Here is a 21,925-nt window from a genome sequence, read left to right as displayed (position 1 = left end):
TCAGAAGCCCGATGCTGAGTTGATTGAAAATCTACTCCATTTAAAACGCAACGGCTGGTCCAAAGCTATCTCAAACAAGGGTAAACCTCCACACGACTTAATTCCTAGGTAACAATAATCGTCACAGGTTCTTGAGGTGGCCAGCCTGGCTCAGCTGCGCACCGGCGGTGGTAAAACGTCACAGAGCTAGACTGCGTTCGATGCGTGCGCGGTCCGAGAAACTACTTACAGCCGTCCCTGGCGCCCGTTCTAGGCAGGCGCTCAACGAACATTTACTGAATTAACAAATGGAAGAGAACCATCCGGGAGAAACCAGGCCCTAGGCAGAATCTCTGATGCCTCCCCTCATCGCCTGGGCAGTTGCCCGGACCCACCTCCGCGGGGTGCCGCGGCCGAGATGGCGGCGCCACGGCCTGCGCGACCAACTCAGGCGTCCGGCTTTCTCTTCCTGCCTGCACACCCGCCTCCCGACCCCCAAGAGGTTCCCAGCCCGCAGATCAGCCTTCACCGAACAGCTTTCCGGAGAGGGCTGATTCAGGTCAAGCTGCGGGGCGATGGCGGCTAGAGACTGTCAGGGCGCCCCTGAGAAGTACCCGAGGGACAAACGACGGCTTCATGCTCAGCCGGGCTGGGTAGTCGGAAACACGTCCCGACAGGGGCACACTCAGAGCCCGAAAGAAGAGGGCCTCGAGCTGGGCGGGAGAACGCTCTCTGAAAGCTGACAGCGCTAGCGGCGAGGAGGGGCGCGGCTCTCCAATGCCTCCGGTAGCCCTTCGAGAGATCCGGCTGGAGCTGATCGATCGCCGCCCGCGGCTGACAGGGAGGCTCTGCAGGGCCTGCTCCAACAGAAAGAACCGCGGGTCATTACGGGCGGCCGCCGCACTTACCCCCAGGAAGGACGGAAGTAGCAGCAGTAGCGGTTTTGTGCCAGGGGATTCCAACGGGGTACGGCCGCCTCACAAAATGGCGCCTCCGTCAACGGCCGTCTCCTACCCACAGTACCTCGCGCCTGTCCCCTCCCCCCACCACACGCTTCCTATGGAGGTGTCCAATCCGCGAAGGTGTCTGACTGCGCGAGGGCTGCTGGGGAGTGTGGTCGCTAGGGCAACCTGTCACTTAACTACGCCCTGTGTCAATTTCCTGCGTATTTCCCTTTCTTCAAAACCCAGGCCTAATCTCCAGTCTGCCTTTTGCAGATACGGATCAGAGCTTTTAACTTTATTAGGCATAGTAATTATTTGCTTTGCTACAAGGGCCTTAGAGAGTACAGTTTTCTTTCACCGACGTGGTGTAAACCATCACGTTTATAATCTAGCTTTAAGAGAAGGAATGTAGGTCGATCGCCTATTGCATATTGAATGCTAGATTAGATTATTGGGCTACATGCTTTACAAATTTCTATTTTCATTTTCATAACCTATGAGGTGGTTATTAAATCCATTTTGCAAGTAAGGAAATTGAGGTTTATGGAAATTAAGAGGATTTAAAAAAAATATTTGGTTGCATTGGTTCTTAGTTGTGGCAAGCAGACTCCATAGTTGTGGCACGCAGGCCCCTTAGTTGTGGCATGTGGGCTCCTTAGTTGTGGCATGAGAACTCTTAGTTGCGGCACGCATGTGAGATCTAGTTCCCTGACCAGGGATTGAACCCGGGCCCCCTGCATTGGGCCCATGGAGTGGAGTCTTAACGCCACCAGGAAGTCCTTCCAGGGTTAATTTAACAGTTACTACTTGGCCGTCTAATAGAATCTCAAAATTAACACAGCCAAAAACCAACCTTGTCTCCTTCACAGCCTTCCCCACCCCATAGTTAGCAATCCCCTGCTTCCAGTTACTCAGGACAAAAACCTTGGAGTCATCCATGACTCCTTTTTCCTTGCACTCAATCTATCAGCAAATCCTGTTGACTCTACCTCTAAACTATATCTTGGATCACTTCTAGCTGGCTCAACTGCCATTCACTTAGTTAAAGCTATTATCACTGTCCTTGTTTTAGAGAGACAGTAGGTCACACTAAAATGTCGCACTATAGATTCCAAACTATAGTGGTGGAACTGGGATTTGAACTAGTAAGTTTAATTTGAGTCCACGCCCTCATTCACTGGAATGTACACTCCAGAAGGGGAGGGACTTTTGTCTATTTAGTTCACTACTATATCCCCAGTGCCTCTACTTCTGCCAGGCACTTAGTATGCACTCAGTAAATATTTGTTGAATGAACAAATGAACCCACTACCAAAGCTAAAAGTGCAACATTTGTGGCAGAAAGAACCAGGGATCCTTCAGCAATTCAGAGAGATATTTTGGACCCTCACTCATCCGTCAAATGGTGGTATTTCTATGTATCCAGTTAGCATAACTTGCCCACTGGCATTATTTATAGATATAGATTTAGTGGAACTTATTTTTCAGGTCATATATACAGATTGAATAATTAGACCATGACAAGGCAGAGGAAGATATTAGATGTGGAAAACCACACTTATACTCTTTTCTTTCTGGATAAAAAGAAATCTTTTAAGAGTAAGTAGAAGGGGGACTTCCCTGGTGGTCCAGTGGTAAAGAATCCACCTTCCAATGCAGGGGATGTGGGTTCGTTCCCTGGTCAGGGAACTAAGATCCCACATGCCACAGGGTAACTAAGCCCACACGCTGCAACTACTGAGCTCGAGCGCCTCAACTAGAGCCCGCATGCCGCGAACTACGTAGAGCCCACGTGCCCTGGAGCCCACACGCCAGAACTAGAGACAGAAAACCACGCGCCACAACGAAAGATCCCACGTGCCGAAACTAAGACCCAACGGCAGCCAAAACATAAATTAATAAAATAAAAATAAAGAAAAAAAAAGAATAAGTAGAAGGGCGTCAAAGAGATTTCAAACCAGAAGCTTCAGATATACTGGAAAATCTTTTCCTTGGAAAAGCATCTTTAAACATGTTCTAACTATGGCTTATCCTTCTACGTTGAGGGCATTAAGTGACTGACACTGGAAACTCTTTGGATAATTAAAAACATGACAATAGATGGAAAGGTAGGAATCTCTGGATTTTAGAATAATGGGTAACTTTTCTCTCTCTCCTCTCCTCATCTCTATTTCTATCTTCCTATCTATCTACCTACCTACCTATGTCTGTTCGGGCTGCTATAACAAAATAACACAGACTGGGTAGCTTGTAAACAACAGAAAATTTTTTCTTACAGTTCCGGAGGCTGCAAAGTCCAAGATCAAGGTGCCAGCATGGTTGGGTAAGAGCCCTCTTCCGGGCTGCAAACTTCTTGTTGTATATTCACATGGTGAAAGGGTCTAGGGAGTTCTGTGGGATCTCTTTTATAAGAGCACTAATCCCAGTTATGACAGCTCTGCCTTCATGACCTTATTACTTCCCAAAGGCTTCACCTACTAATACCATCACCTTCGGGGTTTAGGTGTTGGTGGTGGTTGGGGGGGGAAGACAAGCATTCAGACCATAGACTACCTACACACACATATTTGTCTACATTTTCATATGTATGTATGTATCTGTATATAATATCCAACTTATGGGGGAGTGTATATATATGTATATATATACACACATATGTATGTAAAACTTTTATCATCAGAATAAAGTAAATGTATGTGACCCTCGGAACTCCAATATTAGTTTAATGATATTTAAAACTTAAATATAGATGGGTCATTGCAAACCCTGCAATGGATAATGCAGATGCCGAGAACCCAGAACTTGCTAGACTTAATGGTCACTAGAAGTCTGCTCATTTCCAAAGCAGTTAAACAAGCACTTCTGAGCATCCCTGAGGTGCCTGCTGGGCTGGCTTGTCACCAGCCATAAAAGCTATATAGCTGTTCATAAATGGTACAAAATCATTCTTAAATACTTGAAGGAGGTGTCTAGAAAAAAAGATGGATTCCACCACAGCGAAATGCCATCCTCAAAATTCTCTGGTAGCTGACCTTCTTTGTGAACACTGCCCTGTTGAGTTCCAGAGCTGTGCCCCCAAAGGCCTGTCTGGCAGTTGATGTGAGTCTGGAAAAGTTTAACAGTTCCTGGCTAATTAAGGAAAACAAAGACAACAGAATGAGTTGGTTTTTTGTTTTAAAGAAAGCCACAGATGTTCAATATAGAATGGAAGACAGTCCTTTAAGTTTGCCTTTACTACTTTTTTTTTTTTTTTTTTTTTTTTTTTTGCGTATGCGGGTCTCTCACTGTTGCGGCCTCTCCTGTTGCGGAGCGCAGGCTCCGGACGCGCAGGCTCAGCAGCCATGGCTCACGGGCCCAGCTGCTCCGCGGCATGTGGGATCTTCCCGGACCGGGGCATGAACTTGTGTCCTCTGCATCGGCAGGCGGACTCTCAACCACTGCGCCACCAGGGAAGCCCTGCCTTTACTACTTTTTTGATGGAAAAAAAAAAGAAGTTCTCTTAATGAAACGATCTTAGGTCTTTTTCTTAATTTCTCACTACTTGACAAAAGAAAAAAAACTAGTTCACATGTTTTGGTCCCAGGCTGGGAACTACTGCTTTAGAATTAGTAAAAAGGCTCATGTGGGGGTGGGGGGAAAGACTTAACGTGAGAACTCTTGCCTATACCAAGAAACCAAAATAATTAATTTTGTCAGAGATGGGCTTAAACTGAGAGAGATATGCAATCAAAATTTAATTCAACAAGTATTTACCATAGACCTATGAGTTCAGCACTATTCACTCATTTATTGGGTGCCAACTGTGTTAGGCCCTGGGCCAGGCCCTAGGGATATAGTAATGAAGAAAATTACCCAAGATCTCTGCCCTTACGTAGCTGGCATTCTGATCAGAGGCCTCAGGGAACCTCCTAGGGACATCTTAGGGTGACACACGTTTCACACCCATTCCGAGTTCATACAATATCCAAAGTACTGCTTTAAAAATGTATGAAATACTTTAGACCTTATTTCCAACCATAAAATCTCCACTAAAGTGGCAAAATAAAACCAGAAGACAAACCAAACCAAAACTAGACAGTGGCCTAGTCTGGAGGTCTGAGTTTAAACACATCAGAGAAGATGCTGCTGCCACCAAATGAGAATTAAGTCCATGTCATACCATCCCAGTAGCATGCTATACTTATCCCTTGCATCTCTCATCATATCAGAAATTGTGCAACGTCCATCTTCCCCAGAGGACTGAGTCCCATGGTCACAGAGACCCACACTGATCTTGCTATAAGCCCCAGTAACAAGTAAAGTAGGCTTTCAAAACATTCAATGACCACTTAATAACTTGATGATGCTACTGCTGGGCAGCCAGTAACCTGGGTCAACCAAGTAGCCTCTATAGGATCTTCAATACTGAAGCACTGGATGTGTTTCACAGCTCTGGTTAGGCCGAACAGGGTGACACAAAGTTAGGAGGAAAACCTAGTCTGACCAGTTCAGGACAAACTTGGAAACTTCGAAAAAATGTTTTGACCTATTCAGTGAAGGCCAGACAGAGAGTAATTGGACATACCATAGATGCACCTGCAGACCATCAGTCAGACCAGAAGGGCTCTTGGAGTACACCTGTCTGGGGCTGAAAGATCCAAATAGCCCATCTTCTAAAATGCTGCACTAGTGATAGCAAGGCCCAGAACTGGGGACTTTTGATCCCTAAGCCAATGTACTCCTGTTTGTTTTCCTTTTTCGGAGGGGTAAAAAGATATATTAAAGATTAAGAGAAAGGGATTATATTTGGACACAGCATGGCAAACAATTTAAATTCACATTTACCATTCCCGTTGCTAGAAATGTTTTCTCCTTGGTATACTCGCACCTCTCCTTACCTCTCCCACCCCTCACTGCTCATCCTCTCCAAAATGCCAATACCCCCACTCAATTTTTACAAAACCCTCCTTGGTCCTGCCTTATGCATCCAGACTATGTCGTTAGACCAAGGGTTGGGAAAAACCACAACCCCTGGGCCAATTCTGGCCTGTGGCCTGTTTTTGTAAATAAAGTTTTATTGGACCACAGCCAAAATCACTTGTTTGTGTATTGCCTGTGGCTGCTTTCTTACTACAAAAGAGCTGAGTAGTTGCAACAGAGATCATATGACCTATAATATGAAGTCTAAAATATTGACTCTCTGGCTCTTTACAGAAAAGTTTACAAACCCCTACCTTATACAATCAAGATGTTCTTCGAAACATGCAGTTCTGAGAAACATTTTTCCCCTGAGATACCTGAAAAGTGCAATTCTTAGTACCATATGTTCCCTTGAGAAATTATTTTTTAAAGTTTTAATAGGTGCATAGGATATAGTAGGATGTAGTAGTCCTTTTAACTACAACGAAAACAAACTCACTTTTGAAGCAAATTCTGTGAAATGGTATGAGTGATATGGTGGGCAATAAAGATTTGAAAGAGGGCAGACATCTCTTTGGAGAGTTCTAGCCATGGAGGAAAGGAAAAGCTGGGGCAGTGGCTGCAGAGAAGTGGTAATTCTTATTAAGCCAACTTGCTGTGGTGACCACAATGTGTGAAGCAGTGAACACCCAGCAGACACTCAGAAAAAGAGCTGTCACAACACTGCCTCCCCCCGTCCCCCAACAAAGTCAGAAGAGGACTTCTGAAGGTCTAATGACTAGTAAACCAACATATGGAAATATGTTCAGCCTTAGCAGTTACAATAATGTGTGATGCTATTTTCACTAATTAGATTAGGAAAATAATTTTTAAAAATCTGACAGTATTCATACAAGCCAGAGTTCAATGGTCACTGCAACCAGTCCACTCACACTGATAGCAGGCACTGTTCCAGGGCTCACTACAGCTCTTGTTGCCATTTCAGCGTCACCTCAAATGGACCCACACCAAGGGACTCTCTTCCTCCTACCATTAGCCCCACCCCCCCACCCATGGGAGAAAAATTTAACCACCAAAAGAAGTCACATTGAAAAAAAGTTTATTTAAAAAAGTTCTAGCAGCAAGAACAGTAACAAAACAAAAGGAGAGACGGACAAACAAAACAAGAAGGAGGCTGTGTCCTGTGGGACTTGTCTCCACTCTTTAATCGAGTTCTTTATACCGAGCAAACATGACTCTTCGCACAGCGTCTCGGTAAGTCTCATTGGACTGTCTCTTGCTGGTTCTTCCTGGAGCTCCCACATTGGGACCCCTCATCCGGCTTTCAGTCTGTAAAACAAAGACAAACAATGAAGTGGGCTCTATGAATTAATTAGCCTCAGGGCTGGTCTTTGACTATAAGCATTTCTGGACTAGTAAGGAGCAGGATATAGGAGAATTTTTAAAGAATGCTTAATTAATAAACAAATACTCAAGATGAATAAGGAGGGTGGCGATGCCATGATTTCAGGATACAGGATTCAACACCAGAAATGTGAGAAGCCCATCTCCTGTATGTGGCATTTTCAGACAGGGACTAAGACAACACAAAATGGAGAGGGTTCCCTCTTATCACCTTTTCTATCTTCTCTTCTTTACCTTAAACATGAGGGGTGAGGCCCTTCATGGGACCCAGGACTAACTTCATGCTCCTCAAATTTTAGCCATCAAAGACCTCTAACGACAATTCCTCTCTGAGATGCCTTTGTACCTTTTATTGCTGGTTTCCTGGTTCTTTTCACCAAATGATTCTTCAATCTCAAACTGCCTGATTCCCACACTGCCCCATGTCTTACTCTGTGTAAGAGTGAAATCAGCCCCATTCCAAATTCTCTCTCCCCTTCCCATCGCCAATCAAACAGCAAAGAGCCTAGCATGCCTAGCTACAATCCAGTATCAAGACTGACAGGGTTCGGGGCTTCCCTGGTGGCACAGTGGTTGAGAATCTGCCTGCTAATGCAGGGGACACGGGTTCGAGCCCTGGTCTGGGAGGATCCCACATGCCGCGGAGCAACTAGGCCCGTGAGCCACACTACTGAGCCTGTGTGTCTGGAGCCTGTGCTCCGCAACAAGAGAGGCCGCGATAGTGAGAGGCCCACGCACCGCGATGAAGAGTGGCCCCCGCTTGCCACAACTAGAGAAAGCCCTCGCACAGAAACGAAGACCCAACACAGGAAAAATAAATAAAATAAATTAATAAACTCCTACCCCCAACGTCTTCTTTAAAAAAAAAAAAAAGACTGACAGGCTTCTCACCTCTCACGTTCTTTGCCAGCAGTGGTGAAAGCCCAGCTAATAGGCAAGGACATAGCTCTGGGCCACAGAATGAGAGGAAACTAAGTATATGCCAGGTTCATGCCACCCCTAACAAGATGCAAACCATTTCACCTCCTCTGTTGAAGCCAATCCAGGATGGCCATATCCGAGGCCTGCCCCCTTCCTCCAGCCAGTGGCCTGTTGGACACAGCCTCCTTTGCTGCTATTGTCGATGCCTTCTTTACCAACAGGCTTACGATCACTGCAAAAGAAGCATACATACTTAGACACCAGCACTTTCCAAGTGACATGCTTGTGAGCCCAATAAAAACCTCTGTCCTCTTGATTCAGATTTGCCTCCTCTTAAGAATATTAAACAGTATCTTTGAGTGCCTGCTATCTATGAAACCGGCTTTGTCCTGGGGGTACAGAGATGACCAAGACCTGACTCTGTTCATGGGGAAGGATGTGAGAAGGATAATATGTCAACAGATGCTTACAGCACACTGAAGAGCTCAGCCATGGATGTAGCAACAGTATATACCTACTATGGAAATACAAACAGGGAACACAAACCTGAAGGGGCATCACCAAAAATGAGGAATTCTAACAGGAGGGTATACCTGAACTGGGTCTTAAAAATGAGGAGCCTGTGAGCTAGAAAAAGCATGGGAGGAAAGGAGGACACAAGCAAAGAGAAGTGAAAGAATACAATTTGCCCAGAAGAAGAGTAGCAGGAATTGACAAAAGGCTGCTTGAGCCAGATTGTGAAAAGCCTTGAACATCATGCTAAATCATGACTCTGTACTTCATACTTCAGGCAAAGAATCTCTAGAACCCAGGCCTCCCTTTAGGCAAGGTATATGTTCACAAAAAGGCTAGTTTTAGGAGATTTCTGTTTATAAAGGTCATTTTGGTGGTAGGGTAGAAAGACTGAAGAGCAAAGATGGAGTACTAAGCAGTCCAGTTTGGAGGTGAGCTAGGAATTGGGGCAAGGCTTAATTATGGATGTGGCCACTAACGATACAGAGGATAAAGGAGGAAGATTGGGACAGACCAGGTAGACCATGATGCGATGATATTACTACTCTGAAATAGGAATACAGCAGGTTTAGCAGGACTGGACTAGAGAATAATGTGGAATATAATATTGAGTAATTGTTTAGTGTGAGGAGGCTGAGAAGTGGCCAAGAGGGTATGCCCAGAAGGGAAACAGAAATAATGATTTTGAGCTCAGAAAACAGAAATGACTTGAGATGCAGCCATAGGACTTGTTAGCCTGTGAGTGGTGGCTAAAGCCTTGGGTACCGTAGGCAGTCCAAGTCAAGAGGATGGAGGAGCAAGAATAAAGGAAAACTGAGGGCAGAGTCCTGGAGAATATCTGGAATAACCCAGAAAAGGAAGAGGAGCAGGAGAGAAGACTTAGAAGGAGGAGAGCCAGTAGAATGTGATGTGATGGGTGCTGAGAATAGAGAGGCATCTCTTTCTACACCCAGCTACACCCAACTGACTCAGGGCTAAGGTGCTCTTCTTCCTCCTGGCTGACTCCTTCAGTTTTGTCATCGTTCAGTGTATTTCAAATTGCAGAGAATGACCCAATGGGATGCTACATTGATTAAGTGGTCCCAACTTAGCACTTCTTACAAATGCGAATAGAATAGACTAAAATAAAAATGTCAGTGTTTATTGCACAGTAAGGAAGTTATTTTTCATGAAGATTTCTTTTTCAGTTATTTACACACATACACATATTCTGGGCCATGATTCAAAATAATCTCTTATTGAGGGCTGTGAACAAATAAGTTGGAATGCCAGAGCCCCAGACCCCATCTAGACTTCTTAGGGGCCTTTCTCCATCAATCATCTCCCCTTTCCCCACAGGCATACTCTACCTTGGCTACTAGTTCTTTTGCTTACTAATGTAGAGACTTGTTCAAGTTTCACTAGATCAATATCCTGCTTAAAATCATTTCATAACCTCCCACTGCCCTAAGACAAAGTCTTAGCAAGGCGTTCAAGGAGCATGAACTTCACAAACTGGACTGTGTCTGCTGAGCCAGCCTCATCTCCTTGTCACTCAACCACTTATCTTCAGTGTTCAGCCCATCAAGCTACTTACAACTTCTCAAATGCATCATGACCTCTCTCTCTTTCATCCAAGAAGCATGCAGTTCCCTCCAATTGAAATGCCCTCCCCTTCTCCACCGGATTTCTGTGTCTGCCCTACAAGACAAAGTATCACCTAAGCCTTCCTATTCTCTGTTCAGACAGTCAAGGATAATATGTGTCTTGTCCACATGAATATTCCTTGCCCTTGGTGCAGTATCTGTACACAGTGGGTTATCAGCAAATTCTGTATAACTCTGGACTCACGACTTGGGAGCTCTCTGACCAGAAACAAGCACAGGAAGCTAGAGATCATATATTTCTATCAGCAGCCAACCACTTATTCAGCACCTAATGTGTGAGAATGGAGGTTCCCTAGAGAAAAGAGTCCAAGAGTGTGACATTCTTATCAGGCTAATACGGAGGTACAGCATTACTGATGAGGAGAGAAAGGGTTCTCAACTATAGCCATTCCAGCCCTGGTTTTGAGCAGTTAAGCAGCCAGTGAGTCTTACACGCAAACATACATATTCCCTGTGTTAAGACAGGTGGTAAAAAGGCTGGGGTGAACTTCATGCTCAAGAGTTCAGACAGAACCTGCTCCCGATAACCTCATTCCCCGAGAGAGAAAAAGGCAGCATGTTGGAGAAAGTGATGGTTTCATCATTAGGCTTGAGACCTAGGCTGAGTGAAGAGTTTCTAGCTTACCTGTCAGTTTCCCTGGAGTATTTAATTCGCTTCCTTTCTGGAGAATCAAAAGATTGGAGCTTTTCCCTGCGATCATTTCCTCTTTCTTTAAACCTTCCCTGTTGGTAAGCAGAAGAACAGATCTGAGACTCCCATCTGAGTGGGTGGGAGAGTGCGAAAGCTTCACTTTATTCTCGATATTTCTTCTAATGTGAAGGGATTCAACTGGTAACTCCTGGAATCTCTCATTCCTTTAAACATTCTTCTTGAGAAAGTAGTAGCTTCTCTAACTGGTAAATTTGGGAAGAAGAGGCTATCTTTTCCTCTTCTGAGGAGGAGGTGCTCTCCAATACGCCTCCACAGGTGGATTCTTAACCGTCACATAAAACCTGTCATGGGCTGGTGAAGCCTGTAGCTGGGTAAGTGAGTCTGCCTAATTGGTCTAGATAGCAAGTCCATTTGGCTCTCACTCTAAGCTACTTCCTCCAACTTGGCCTTTAACAGTAAAAGATGCTATTTTAGCAGCTCTATCCAACACTCCTTCATTGATTTTAAAAGCTGGGCAAGAAAGAGGAATGTTATTTCACCTACCCAAAGACCCTAACACCACCTTTTAAAAAACCAACTTTATTAAGGTATAATTTATAAACTATAAAATGCATCCACTTTAATGTAGTTTGATGAGTTTCAAGAAATGTATACACCATCTTTTGGGGCTTCTTCGTTCTTTATCTTCAGCACAGCCTACAAATGCTACACCAGAAAGCAAAAAGAGTTGGGGGTCAAGGGAGTAACAAGTCACCGAATCTTACCTCCCGTTCTCTCCTCTCCAGATAGGCTAGCTCCTGCTCAGACTGTTTTATCTTCCGATGGATTTCCAGGTTTTGCTGAGAAAAGAGGGAGTTCTATGAGTGTAGGTCTAAAAAAAGTGGTCCTAGAAATGCTCTAGGCCTTTCCTGATAGCTGCTTTAGGACTGTAGCTCCTTTCACTGACCAACTCTCCTAAGTGATCACTGCACCACGCAAGCAACAATCCCTAACTGGTCTTGCGTTAGCCTCACCAATGGGAACCCAGGTTCTAACACTGGCTTGTCACATAGATTAGTTACATGTTGTGGCACAAGACAGAATTTTATCCTACTTCTCTCCAAAGTGTAGAAGACACAAATCTGGTTTATATCTCTTTACCTAAGGTAAAAATGGGAGAGGGGAAGCTGACTACACCAGTGAAGAAAACCAAATGCCCACATGCTCTGCCTACCACCACTACCATCTGCCATCCTCAGACACTATTCTCTGTGGGCACTATTCAAGCCCACAGAGAAACAGGAAAAGGAACTCCAAGGTCACAAAAGAACAGATTGCTCTGAGAGTCCTGTACTCCTTGAGGGTCCTACACTCCTGAAGCGTGGCTCCCTCTGGCATACATAAGAAACTTAAGGTGTCCAGAGAAGCTCTTGTACAGAGAGGGGATTCTTTGCATTGGATTACTGCAAGGAAAGGAAAAGTGCTATAGTCCACGTTCCACTGTCCCAGGGCTAGTTCAGTTTGTGGATTCATCAGACCTCTGGCTCCTCTTTCCTGACAACTTTTTAATCTCTTTAGAAATTTACTAGCACTTTCATAAGAGAGCTGAATTTTACATGTTTTGTCTGATGACTCAGAATTCCAGAAGGTCAAAGGAACCTGGGAGGTAGTCTGTTGCAGGGGTTGTCAGAAGGAGCCTCTCAGAATCCTAGAAACTTTGCAGAGCCTCAACAGAGGCAGCTGGAAGAAGAGGTGTACCTATCATCAAAGCAGAGCTTCTCAGCTTTTAGCTACATAAGACTTTGGGTTTTATATTGAGAGAAAGTCTAAATCTAATCCCTTCATGTGCTCTAGCAACATCTGCTAGAAAAGGAGTGTGAAAGAAATTACTTTATACTGAGAACACGAGTCCATCTAGGGGCTTTACTTGTCCAGAATTTGGCTCCTTGGCCAGTACATATAAATGAGAAGACTGCAAGGGAGGACCAATGTATGTCAGTTTAACACCCCAAGAATAGTTGTTGTGCCATGGCTTATAGCAATAACTCACTACATGAAGAGATGGCAGAATGTGACTCACCCTTGGGGAAAACCGCACACTGTCAGAGCTAGATGGAACCAGGCGAAGCCACCAAGTATCAAAGAAGAAAAGGGCCTTATATGAAGTCCAACTGTTAGGTTAATGGTAGAGCTAAGATGAGAAACCCAGCACATGAGTTTCCTTTTCCACGACCCCTTCTCCTCCTGTCTTCAGCACAGCTTCCATGTTTGGTGCCCCAGCCATAGCCATGATGCTTGCCTTGGGTCTACACCCTGAAGTTTTTTGAAGGTGGGCACCGTCTTAATGCAGAGCAACTCATGAACAAAAGGTGGAGGAACAACTCATTTTTGTCTTTTTTTTTTTTTTTTTGGCCACACTTTATGGCATGTGGCATCTTAGTTGCCCAACCAGGGATCGAACCTGCGGCCCCTGCAGTGGAAGGCGAAGTCTTAACCACTGGACCACAGGGAAGTCCCAGCAACTCATTTTTGAATTAAACTGATTTAATTAGAGGAGTTGGGGAAGATACAGGCTGAGGAGGACAGCATAAGCTTCTTTAGTCACAGTGATAAAGAGTCAAAAGTTTGAAAGGTCAGGGCCCTTCCCCTAATACCTTGTGCAGGTCTGAAAGCTGCTGGTGTTTGCTCAGAACTTCCTTATTGGGAAACTGCCTTCTGCAGAGCAGACAAGCCAGTTTATTCCAGTCAGTGAGTTTGTCTTCTTCATTCTCCTTCTTGGTCAGCTCCTCCCGCTGCTGGGGCTGTGCTGTGCGGGGCTGTGGAGGAGGGGTCTGCTCCTCCTCCTCTTCCTCCTCATAGTCACTGTCTCCTCCATATTCACCCAGGAGGCCAATCAGTGGGTTTACCACTTTAGGCTGGTAGGAGAAGGCCAGGGATTAACACAAACTCAACCTATATTTTGGGCCTGTTTTCTGGATATTCTGATACGGGCATCTCATTTCTTTTAGCTTGAATAATGAACTGGGTTCAAAATAGGCCCACTGACCATGTTGCTCATTTCCCAGATGGAAGCAACATGGCTCAAGCTTGACTTTTCTCCTTGTCCACTGAGATAAGCCAGAAAGTTTCCCTTAGAAGTGACTCTAGCAACAGAACAGTGATGAGAAGGAAGAGAAAGGGAAACTGACAGAGACCACATGGAGAGTTTAAAAGTTGTAAGTTACTTTTGAAGAGGCAGAGATAGCAACCACCTCCAAGTCACTGTAACCCACAGAGAAAAGGAAAGATAACTTTCATCAAGGCTACATCCTAGAGCAAAAGAGATTTAGGAGATGGACTAAAAGCAACTGAAGGATAAACACCCAGGTAGACAGATCCAGTTCCTGAGTAAGGTAAAGACAAAGGCATGGTTAGGATAGATGTTATAGTGAACTGAATCAATAATGTAGAGCAGGCAAAAAGTATTCATCAGTAGCTTATAGGACATGTTAAACAATGATGCATGATCATTGGCATATGATCAATCAAAATAAAAACAGAGGGTCTCTATTGTTATATATTTATATTTAATAGAAATAACTTGTGATTAGATTGACACTATCACTTAAAGGCATCTAAAAAATGGGTACCAATGTTAGCATTGTTCACTCTGGCAGGCAAACTATAAAAATGACCATGCATGCACTCGACATCTAAGAGATTCTCATGCAGCACCAAAAGGTAGGAAACATCGGGGCCAGGAAAATGGGTTTCCTTGGTCACTTAGAAGAGAAGAATTAACAAGACCAAGATTCTAACTTAAAAAGGGCCAGTCTGGTGGGAATGTCACAAGGCAGAGGGAAAGAGGACAGATAACTGCCTCTGATTCTCCATCAATACCCCTATTAGCAGACAGGAAAATTTACCTCATGCTTATACTCAAGAAGAGTCCTTGTCTGTGAGACACAGAGAGCTAAAGGACCAACACCAAAGTGAGGCATCAACCTTTGAACTTCCTTTCCCATTCGGAACCAGCCCCAGCCCTAGCCCAGTGCATCAGCTTAGCCTTACTGGTGGAGGACTCTCTTCCTTCTTCACAGTGGGAGGCAGAGGCTTCTTAAAGACATCTTCTGGGGGAGCTGTCCCCTCACTGGCATTTTCCTGAAACTGATAAAAATCCGAGATAATTTTTATATGATACTTATAAAAGCTGGGTTTAGAGTTAACCCTGTTGAAATGAGTCTGATTTTCCAAACCTCTTAATTTGTGAAATATCTGTAATGTTACTATAATGATTCCAAAATTAAAAAAAAAAACTTTAAAAACATCACATTTAGTATATATTGAGTGATTACTATATGTCAGGCACCAGATGATGCATTTATATACATTATCTCCTTCAGCCTTTACTATAATCCTTCTAAATAGGCATTAATATGCTCATTTTACAAATGACTGAGAATATGGTTAGAAAGAATAAGTGGCAAAAGCAGAATCCAAGTATTAAGCCAGGGGCTTCCCTGGTGGCGCAGTGGTGGAGCAATGCAGGGGACATGGGTTTGATCCGTGGTCTGGGAAGATCCCACATGCCGTGGAGCAACTAAGCCCGTGCACCACAACTACTGAGCCCATGCTCTAGAGCCCGTGAGCCACAATTACTGAGCCTGCGTGCTGCAACTACTGAAGCCTGCGTGCCCGTGCTCCACAACAAGAGAAGCCACCGCAATGAGAAGCCTGCGCACTGCAACGAAGAGTAGCCCCCGCTCGCCACAACTAGAGAAAGCCCGCACGCAGCAATGAAGACCCAACACAGATGGAAATAAATAAATTTATAAAGAAAACAAAAAAACCCCCACATACTAAGCCAGTATAACTTTAAAGTCTAAGCTTTCAGTGGTGATCATTTTGTAATGTATAGAAATTTTGAATCACTATGTTGTGCACTAAAACTAACATAGTGTTGTAGGGAAACAAAAGAAAAACAAAACAAAACACCCAAACAAACAAACAAACAAACTCAAAGAAAAAGAGATCAGATTTGTAGTTACCAGAGGCAGGGTGGGAGTAGGGGTGGGGAAATTGGATGAAGGTGGTCAAAAGGTAAGAACTTCCAATTATAAGATACATAAATACTAGAGATAGAGTATACAACATGATTAATATAATGAACAGTGCTGTATGTTATATATGAAAGCTGTTAAGAGGATAAATCTGAAGAGTTCTCATCACAAGGAAAAAAAATTTTTTCCTTTTATTTTGTTTCTTTATGAGACAGTGGATGTTCACTAAACTTACTGTGGTAATCATTTCATTATGGATGTAAGTCAAATCATTATGCTGTATACCTTAAACTTATACAGTGCTGTATGTTAATTAAGAAGAAAAAAAGTTCTCAGACAGATTCTTTCTCTATATATATGTATCTGCATAAACACTAGTAGTATTAGAAGGGGGGGAAAAAAGACAATTTATGAATTAAGCCACAGGCCAATTCATCCATTTGCATTAATGCATAACTGGTGTCAGGATGAATCAATGTAATTCTTTGGAAAATAATTTGATTTTATGTCAGGAAATGTAAAAATGTTCATCATCTTTGTTCTGAAAATTTATCCTAAGGAAGTAATTAAAAAAAAAAATAAAATGCTAAATGCTGTATATTATAATAGAATAAGATTAGAAAGAGGAGACAAACAATGTAGGAATGATGAAGAAAACAAGGTCACAGTTTTACTATGAATTTTTACCATACAGGCATGGAAGTAATAAAGAGTATTATACAAAACTGAAAAAATACTTATGATCAAATATAAAGTGAATAAAGAATAGAAAATGGTATCCCCTGCTACAATTACACCTATAGAAATGTGTATACGGAGTCAAGCACTGAAAAGGGATGTAGGAAAGTGAAACTGTGTGGAGCTGAGGTATTGGGGTTTGAGCTGAGCCACTTTGTTCCACCATCCACAGTTTCTGTATTTAGAAAAGAGAGTGACCACAGGCTGTAAGAGGCTAGTGGACTGCCTGCTTTTTTAGTAACTCTACACCTCAAACCCAGACCTCGTCTGTCTATGACTCTTTTCTTTTAATCTGTAATTATGCGGTGAAAAGGGAGCAGATTCACAAGTCCTCTTACCCTTGTCACTCCTCGGTCTTTTTTCTCCTTGCTCTCTCTTTTAGACGTTTCCTTCCTGCTGCTTGACTTTCCTTGACTGGTGGGTTTCTTTTCCTTGATGTCTTCTTCCTCAGGTGACCCAGGGTCCTGGGGCACATAGACTTCTTGCTGCAATACAGTTGGAAACAGTTAAAGTCTACAGAACGTTTCACTTTCCCAGTAATTCCAGATCTAAGGAGCACAGTTCCCTTCTGAGGGAAAGAACAGCTCTCTCTCTCAAGCCTAAGAAGAAACCATATCAAACAATCGAAAACTCCACTTCAGGGGCCAGGATGTAGCCAGACCACTCACTGTCCATTTTTCCAAGAACAGCACTGTTCTTGCCTGTAATGCCACAAGGCATTGATTTTCTATATGTACAACAGTTAACATGAAGATTATCATCTTTAAAATCCACCTAAATAAATATAACTCAATATAAAACCTGGACTTTTTAAAACAAGAAGTAGACATGAGGTACACACAGTACAACAGTAGAGCAGCTGCCTTGAATGGAGAAATATTCAGCTTATATAGATTTAAACTTTTACACTTTTCATGTAATGAGCAACCAGAGAATACAGGGAATAAAACCTTCAAAGTAACAAATCACATGTACTTTTCTCAAAAGAATCACTGACAAAATAACAAAGCCAAAAACTCACCTGGGTATTGGGGTCATAATAAGTTCCTGCCAAGGGGTCATAATAGTAGCCAGTAGCAGAATCATATATGTAGCAGTCAGATGAAGCTAGAGGGAATAAAACCAGAGCCAGTGTTAGTCCCTGTCCAATGAAGTCCTTGCTGGGGACTCATCAAGAACAATCTAAGAACGAGGCTGGCCAACCCAAAACGGTACAGAACCTGTAGATGGTGCTCTCTGAGACAGAACCCCTAGTCAACTGCATCTCTTGCCAACTTTGTGACCATAAAGATTTCAATTAATGAGTAGTCAAGCCAAAAAGAACAATAGAAATAAGACCAAGGTCACTCACACTGTTGTCCTTGTCGATTTGTATCTGAAGACCAGTCTGAATTTCTGCCACCTCCCCGCCTATCTCGGAAATATTTTTTACCCTATCACAGAAAGACAAGTTAAAATTATGGAACTTCTGATAGCCATTTACCTTAACAATCACCCACTAGAGAACATTTAAGATCACTCTTTCAGTCACTTGAGGATTTTAATAGAGCACCCCCCAACTGCTGAAGCCTACCTGATAGTAGTGCATGTGGTCAGAATGGTCCCCAGAATCATTTCTGCAACAAACAATACAACATGTCTTGAGCCTGCTACCAAAAGCCACTTGAGGAGTGCCCAACCCTAAAGATTTGCTGAGAAACTCTTTTCCCCCTTTTGTATGGAAAGGAACCAACCCAGACAGTAAGCAAGTCTGGGGACAGAGACTCCCAAGGGGAGGGGCAGTGGGACTCCTACAAAGCTATTGGCTGGAGCAAAACAGCAATTGAGTTGAGGGTGCCAGAGCAAGATCTGCCTGATCCCTGTAAGCCTGCCTCTCTGATGCAGCCATTTCCCAGTTACCACTCCTGGGTCAAGATGAATGAAGGAGTAAAGAAGAATAGGATTTCCCAGCACTATGGGGGTATGAACAAAGTCAAGACAGCATTTTCTTAGGTTTCCAAGGGGCAAGGATATATTGCGATTTTTTTCCTGCACATCCAAGACTGTACCATCACCTGGGACCCAAAGATACCAGAGAATCAAGAGGGAAAAAAACCAAAGTACCTAGTACTGCTATTTAAAGGGAAAAACAAAAACCTAGAGTCAGAACAAGGCAAGCTTCAGAAAAAGAAAACATACGCACGTACCTGAAGCAACTCATACTGGGAAAGCACCACGTTTTACTATCTGTCTCTCCAGCCAGGAATAAGAGTTTCCTCCCAAAAACCTGAGTGGGGGTAGCACCCCTCTGCTTTACCTTCGTTTTCCAGTGGCCAGGTTTACAGCTACCATCTTCCCATCAATGCTAAATGGTGGATCAAGGTTCTGCAAGATCTTCACTACGCGAAGAGCTTCCTGGGGAACCAAAGACTCATTTGAACCCAAAGAGAGAAAAGGACATGTCCCTTGAAAGGAAACTGAACATGGATTTTCCTTCTCAAAAGAAAAATTTCTAAACATTATGTTCTGGTCATAACCTTAATACTAAAAGCACACTGGCAAAAACAGGCAACTCTTAATGAAGGGTTGATCAGAATAATGGTCAGAGTAGACATCAGTTCTTGGTATAAATTTCAGAAATTCAAATCCTCTTCTTCTAGTCTGCAACTGTCACTGCATCAGATACAGTTTACAAAGTCTCTTGTGATTTCTGAGCGTGAAATCTAAGAAATATCAATGATTTTCATTGCTATCCTCACATTACTTCCATAGAAAAGGGCCCCACAACTAAAAATTCAAGCCATAAGAAATCTATTAAAGCAACACTTTGAGGAAAAAGAGGAAATGTTCTGTTTCCATCAAACATAAAACTGTCTGTGGCCAGGCAAAATGATTTTAAGAAATCAGAAAATTCACTAAAATCTTGAAAAGGTTTAGTCCTCAGATTTTCCACAAGTGACTAAGCTGTCACTTTATTTTAACTGGAAACTGTAAATGCCACAAGACAAAAATGGATCTAGAAAACCACTCAGACTTCCAACTTTCAAGGGCAGTCATTTCACCTGAATGAACCCCAAGAAAAGAGTAAGAGGGGTTATGGTACCAAGTAGCAAACGAGAATTCCAAGGTTAAAGTCCTTCAAACCTTCTGGAGGTCTCTATAGCCAGCCATCCCTAGGCTGTTCTGAGGTGGTAGGAGGTGAGGGATCCAGGGGGTGGTGGTGGTGGTGACGGATAACGACGACTCACCGCATGGGAGTCAAGGTCAATAAAGCCATAGGTGTGGCCCATGGGGCCTGTTCTGTTCTTGATGATACGGACGTTAGCAGTAGTAAGGTGGACGTAGGGCTCCAGCACTTCCACTATCACCTCAGGTGGAGTGGAACGATAGATGCGTTTTAGCATGATTGCTGAACAAACCAAGCACAAACGGGAGAGGAGAAAGGAAAGAGAGAGAAAGATTTACATTTTTGAAGTCCTCAGAGCCTGAGTGTGTGTGTGTGCGTGTGTGTGTGTATATATATGTATATATATATATTTTTTACTGCAGATGACTGCAGATGTTACCCTGCTCTACAAAGGCTGGTTCTATAACAAAATGCTAGTCAAATACTTCATATTTTTCTTCACCAATACTTAGAAATCTAAAGTTTTACTTTGCTGCATCTGAATAGCAACTTGCTATTTGGAGGATACAGATTACTTCAGTGAGGCCGGGAAAAGCAAGAGCCTCTTCAATCAGGCTGAGCAGTTTTACTAGGGTGTAAGAAGCTGCTGGTCCAGAGCCACAACGCAAGCAATCTATGTTTCAACCACGGTGGTCACGGTCACGGTACATGCCCCAACAAACCACTTACTTTTGCTTTCCCCATCCTGGCGTGTCTCCCCAGACCATGACTCCTTCTCTCGGTCTCTTCGGAAGGTGAGCCCTTCCCTCCGTGAAGGAGGGAGATACCTTTCTGCTTCTCTCTTTTGATGTCCCAAGCGTGGTTCTTGTCCTTCTTCCCGCTTCTTGGGTTCAGATTCCTTATCAGCTGACCTTGGTTGGCTGGGTTGTTTTTCTGATGGTACTGGTATGGATGTTTTCTGAGGCTGAGGGTAGGTTATTAATTCTTGCTTGGCCTCTGTCACTAGAGGAACAGAACAGAAAAAGAATCTCCAACGGGTTTTATCCCCTCAAACACTGTGATTCCTCCTTACCTGCTCCCAAATACTCATACTGGAATGCTTTTATTTTGTTTTGTTTGGCTGCACCACGTGGCATGTGAGATCTTAGTTCCCCAACGAGGGACTGAACCTGGGCCACAGCAGTGAAAGCACCAAGTCCTAACCACTGGACCACCAGGGAATTCCCTGGAATAGTTTTAAAAGTCAAAGAAATACCTACAAAAAGTCCTCTGCCAGACTTTAAGCATGGCTAATAAGACAGCATATAAAAGAGTTAACAGAAGAAACTACCCAGTATTTAAAAAATTTAATCTTACGAGTTTTCTATCACTTCCCCAACATTTAAATCCTTCATGAGACCCTGAACTTTACTATTATAACCAATGATAGAACAGATCTGGGGACAAAATTACCAAAGATATGGCCCTTGCTAGAAGTTTGCTAGAAACGTTTATCTCAGACGTGTATGGCTAGGGGCCTTGCTTCTTCCAGTGTTACGGTACTAAGATAGCTGCTCAAATTCTGTAAGACCAGACACCCTATTCTCCGGCAAAGCTAAGAAGAGACCTACCTGCACACAGCTCATTTATATGCAAATAATTACAATGGGCAAATGTCCTTCAAAATATAAATGATTCATTTCAAATCTCTAAAGCAGGATAATTTGTCCAGTTAATTGGAGGTATTTCTGCAATTAATTCATTCTTAGAGGAAGTCATGAGGCTCAAAGAGACATTCTATGGGAGCAGTGTAGAGATTACTTAACAGCAGTGACAGGCGACCAATGAATACTTGCTATGTATGTTTCCATGTTAAAGGTGTTTCAGCCATCTTAGTGGTATGGTGCTCAAGGGTTTTTACAAACCATCTGTTCATTTGTTAGAGTAGACTGAGAAAGAAGTCTTTCTTGAGGGAAAAAGTACAATTTTTCCTAATTGAAGTAATTTAACAAGCTAAAAATCTCCAACCTGTCCATGGGGAAGTTATTTACTCACCTTCCCACATGCTGGTTTGGTCTCTAGAGCATGTAGAGCCTTCCCCAAAGATTTTCAGAACACCTGCTTCA

The 21,925-nt window shown here is 43.3% G+C and overlaps 1 protein-coding gene across 2 annotated transcripts in view; it reads right to left on the bottom strand.

The window, feature by feature from the left end:
• Positions 1 to 6,924: 6,924 nt before the first annotated feature.
• RBM6 (RNA binding motif protein 6) overlaps positions 6,925 to 21,925 on the bottom strand; it is a 108,755-nt gene continuing 93,754 nt past the window's right edge. For both annotated transcript variants that reach the window (XM_060109298.1, XM_060109300.1), the window contains 13 exons: positions 20,550 to 20,822; positions 19,942 to 20,102; positions 19,011 to 19,108; positions 18,288 to 18,330; positions 18,066 to 18,147; positions 17,736 to 17,821; positions 17,053 to 17,199; positions 14,988 to 15,083; positions 13,592 to 13,852; positions 11,723 to 11,797; positions 10,932 to 11,029; positions 8,250 to 8,379; positions 6,925 to 7,151 (listed from right to left, as the gene is read on the bottom strand). In XM_060109298.1, the coding sequence (XP_059965281.1) occupies positions 7,026 to 7,151; positions 8,250 to 8,379; positions 10,932 to 11,029; positions 11,723 to 11,797; positions 13,592 to 13,852; positions 14,988 to 15,083; positions 17,053 to 17,199; positions 17,736 to 17,821; positions 18,066 to 18,147; positions 18,288 to 18,330; positions 19,011 to 19,108; positions 19,942 to 20,102; positions 20,550 to 20,822 (1,676 nt within the window). In that variant the 3' untranslated portion in view covers positions 6,925 to 7,025. The remainder of the gene's footprint in view (positions 7,152 to 8,249; positions 8,380 to 10,931; positions 11,030 to 11,722; positions 11,798 to 13,591; positions 13,853 to 14,987; positions 15,084 to 17,052; positions 17,200 to 17,735; positions 17,822 to 18,065; positions 18,148 to 18,287; positions 18,331 to 19,010; positions 19,109 to 19,941; positions 20,103 to 20,549; positions 20,823 to 21,925) is intronic.

The sequence above is a fragment of the Mesoplodon densirostris genome, chromosome 10, assembly GCF_025265405.1.
Source record: "Mesoplodon densirostris isolate mMesDen1 chromosome 10, mMesDen1 primary haplotype, whole genome shotgun sequence".
Lineage (NCBI taxonomy): Eukaryota > Metazoa > Chordata > Mammalia > Artiodactyla > Ziphiidae > Mesoplodon > Mesoplodon densirostris.
Note: the sequence above shows the minus strand (reverse complement) of the source record. Positions and strands in the feature narration are given on the sequence as shown.